The 3444-nt window shown below is 39.2% G+C and overlaps 1 protein-coding gene across 1 annotated transcript in view; it reads right to left on the bottom strand.

The window, feature by feature from the left end:
• Positions 1-484: 484 nt before the first annotated feature.
• The window catches only part of Smp_211140 (hypothetical protein), a gene marked incomplete at both ends in the record, with an annotated part of 9023 nt that continues 6063 nt past the window's right edge, over positions 485-3444 (bottom strand). Inside the window, one exon of the mRNA XM_018796631.1 lies at positions 485-756. Within this exon, the coding sequence (XP_018646878.1) occupies positions 485-756 (272 nt within the window). The remainder of the gene's footprint in view (positions 757-3444) is intronic.

The raw sequence follows: 3444 nt of genomic DNA, 5'->3' as shown, positions 1-3444 counted from the left end.
TGTGTCCACCAACACGGTTAAAGTGCCGGACACTCGCTTTTCGTTCTCTCACTTTCGTAAACAACACCCCCGCCTCGAGTAGGCAGTGAGTAGGACTTCCATGGCAGTGGTTGTATGCACGTAGCCATGCGAGAGCATTTCGATATATATATATATATATATATTTCAAGATTAGTAGTGATACTCATTGCCGTAGTAACAATGTAAGCAATGAAGATTAAAGCTTGCAATTAAGTGTTTTCATCACTGTCATCTTATTTATTGGTTGTTTATTAACAATCTAAATCACTAAGTACTTAAGAATATTGAGTATTCTAATAATATAGAAATGACTCATTAAGAAATTGCTTTACTTGACAAAGAAAAATGCATGTCATCAGAAGACGAAAAGATTTGATACTTTTGTATGGTAAGAGGTGCTTTTGTACAGATAAAAATTTCGACTAGTTTATCGTATTTTTACAAAAACTGTCTATATATTCACTTATAAATCTCCTTTTAACCGTCTTCCACGCAATCTTTCCAATTCACGATGTACCATTTCTCGTGTTGAGCCCCAAGGTCTGCCTTCTGGTGGACATGTTGCAGCCGGAGTCCAAACACCTTTGATTTCATTTGGATGATAAATTTTCGGAGGATCACCTTCTCGGAGACGTATATATAAATTTGTGTAGTGAAAGTTAATCATATGTACAACAGATCGTAAGCCTTTGTATAAACGAGGAACCATTCGACCTCGTGAAACATGTGCTGACTCTTAAGGTAAAAATAGTTAGAAAATAAAACAGAACATATGTTGCAATCTGTGGGACAAATTTATTATTATTATCAACAAGGATATATAAGATAAATTATGCAGACAAAGATATTTACATGAAAGACAATTATCTTTTGGCAAAAGAAATGTTTCTTTTAACTGTAAAAAGTAATTACCTCAAGGATGTCTTTTTCGAGGGCATGAATAAGAATCAACCCTCGCTAATAGTAGCAGCACATAGATAAAGTGGTTATATCGAAGTAACGATTAATGATACATAATAAATTTGTTAGAACTACTTCAAGAATTATTTTATAATGGTAATATTCATATTCATAATAATTACTAGTTTACCTAAACACTCCTAATTAAATTGTGGTTAGAAAACTACGGTCCTCATCTTTTTCTCCTATTGGTTGCTTGAGATCAATTATCTCTATTGTCGCCTGCCATTATTTTTTATTTAAGGTCAATTAGATAGTATTAAATTTGTTGAGTTTGACATTTATATATGCGGATTGAAGATTTAGTTTTGTTGCGCCTATGGTAGTTTCGAATTACGAACGAAAACAAATGCGAAATCAATAGTACGGCTATTGACAATCCACATAGGAACAAAAGATGGAGATGAAACTTTCGGGATTGTTTTATATTCCAAAAAGAACTCAAATTCGACGTAGAACAAATCTGGATATATATAGTGGTAAAACATGACCTTGGGACGGATACAAGAAATCAACTAAAAGTGGCAGCAATCAGTTAGGAGATAGCAAAGGTGTGGAAACACTACCTAGGAAAAAATATTACTGCGGTTATCGTTACAAGAAAGAAACTAACATCTGCAAACAAAAGGTGGATAAATAGAGGTCCTCCTAGCAATTTGGTACGACGAAGCCCCATACATCGTCAGTTTGACTAATATAGTGTCTAAAATATTAGCTTCAATAATACTTGGACGCCTAACCAAAGCTCGTGAAGAGCAGACTAGAGAAAACCAGGCTGGTTTTCGACCTGGACGTGGTTGCATAGACCAGATATTCACACTACGTCAGGTCCTAGAACATAGAAATCAGTCAGTCAGTCACAACGTAGAACTTCGTACGTACGTACATCAGTTCGAGTTGCCATACCACATTAGCACAGAGATGCAGTTGTCGATTCAAATCCCATAGTGGTAGAAGTAGTAAGAGTATAATCAGAAATCCAAAAGATTAGGGTTTGAAGATGTTGTTGAAGGAGTATAGTACAGTGAAATAAATTTGGAAAGACAAAAAGATAAAGACATGAGGAATTCAGAAGATTAGAATTTGGTAGAACACAAAGAGTGGATGCACCTTCGCCATTGCAAACGATTTTGAGCCATGTCATTCAAGGTCTCTAACCAGCGATTGCTATCATCTCGCGAATCCCAACCAGGTAGTCTACACCTACCAACATGGCTCAGTCCACTTGTCAGCGACTTCATGGATTTATGCCACGTTTTGGTCTAGCCGCCCCTAGCTTTCTTCCAACCTACTCCTACACCATAAAGCATTGCACGTTGGGGCAGTCGGTGGTTGGGCATACGTAACACGTGTCCCAACCATCTCAACTGATGAAGTTTCACTACTTCATCAATTGATTTGCCATCATTACCTAGTACCCGTTTCCTAACAACTGCATTACTTACTCAGTGGTCCCAGGATATACGAGCAATGCTTCGAAGACACCTATGATCGAACACTAGTAGCCTACGAATATCCTCTACTCTTATTGGCCATGTTTCACTGCCATAAAGTAGGACGGAACGAACTGCTGCACAGTAAACCCCTCCTTTGGTTGTTAGACGAATATCTCGCCTACGCCATAAATGACGCAAGTTGGCGAAAGCTAGACGAGCCTTCTGTATCCGTGCTGAGATTTCCTCACTCACCAGACCCCAAGGGCTGATGAGACTCCCAAGATAAGTGAAGTGGTCTACACGCTCAACTACTTCACTCCCTATCATTAGTTCAGGTGTCGCTGCAACCCAATCCTGAAGTAACATTTTGCACTTCGAGGGAGAGAAACGCATCCCGAACATGCCTGCATAGTTGCTTATAGTGGTCAAAAGACTCTGCATGTTGTCAGCGTCTTCACCGAGTAAAACTATGTCGTCGGCGTATTCTAAGTCAACAAGTGAGCCTCCCGGTAAAAGTTCAACTCCTGGAGGTTTAGCTGATGAAAGTGATATCTCTAAAAGTATGTCAATGACAAAGTTAAACAAGCATGGGGAGAGTGGACAGCCCTGACGAACGCCACTTGAGGTAATCAGTTCTGATGACAGTTCGCCATAGGCTCTAACTCGATCAGTTGTGTTCGAGTAGAGAGCCTTTATGAGGTTAATGTACTTCTTTGGTACTCCTTTCAGTGACAAACAGTGCCATAGAACCTCACGATCAACGGAGTCAAATGCCGTCAACCACGTCGACCTGGACGTGGTTGCATAGACCAGATATTCACACTACGTCAGGTCCTAGAACATAGACATACATTCAGACGTCCCACAATAGTAGTATTTCTTAACCTTAAGACGGCATTTGACTCTGTTTTCCATAGACGACTATTCTGACGATGGGTGCCTTGGTCTCATAACAGAAGTTTCAAATTCGAGAGAAAACATTGCAGGGTTAATAGAAGTCATCCACGATTTAACGTGTTTTGAGCAT

The sequence above is a fragment of the Schistosoma mansoni genome (assembly GCF_000237925.1).
Source record: "Schistosoma mansoni, WGS project CABG00000000 data, supercontig 0172, strain Puerto Rico, whole genome shotgun sequence".
Lineage (NCBI taxonomy): Eukaryota > Metazoa > Platyhelminthes > Trematoda > Strigeidida > Schistosomatidae > Schistosoma > Schistosoma mansoni.
Note: the sequence above shows the minus strand (reverse complement) of the source record. Positions and strands in the feature narration are given on the sequence as shown.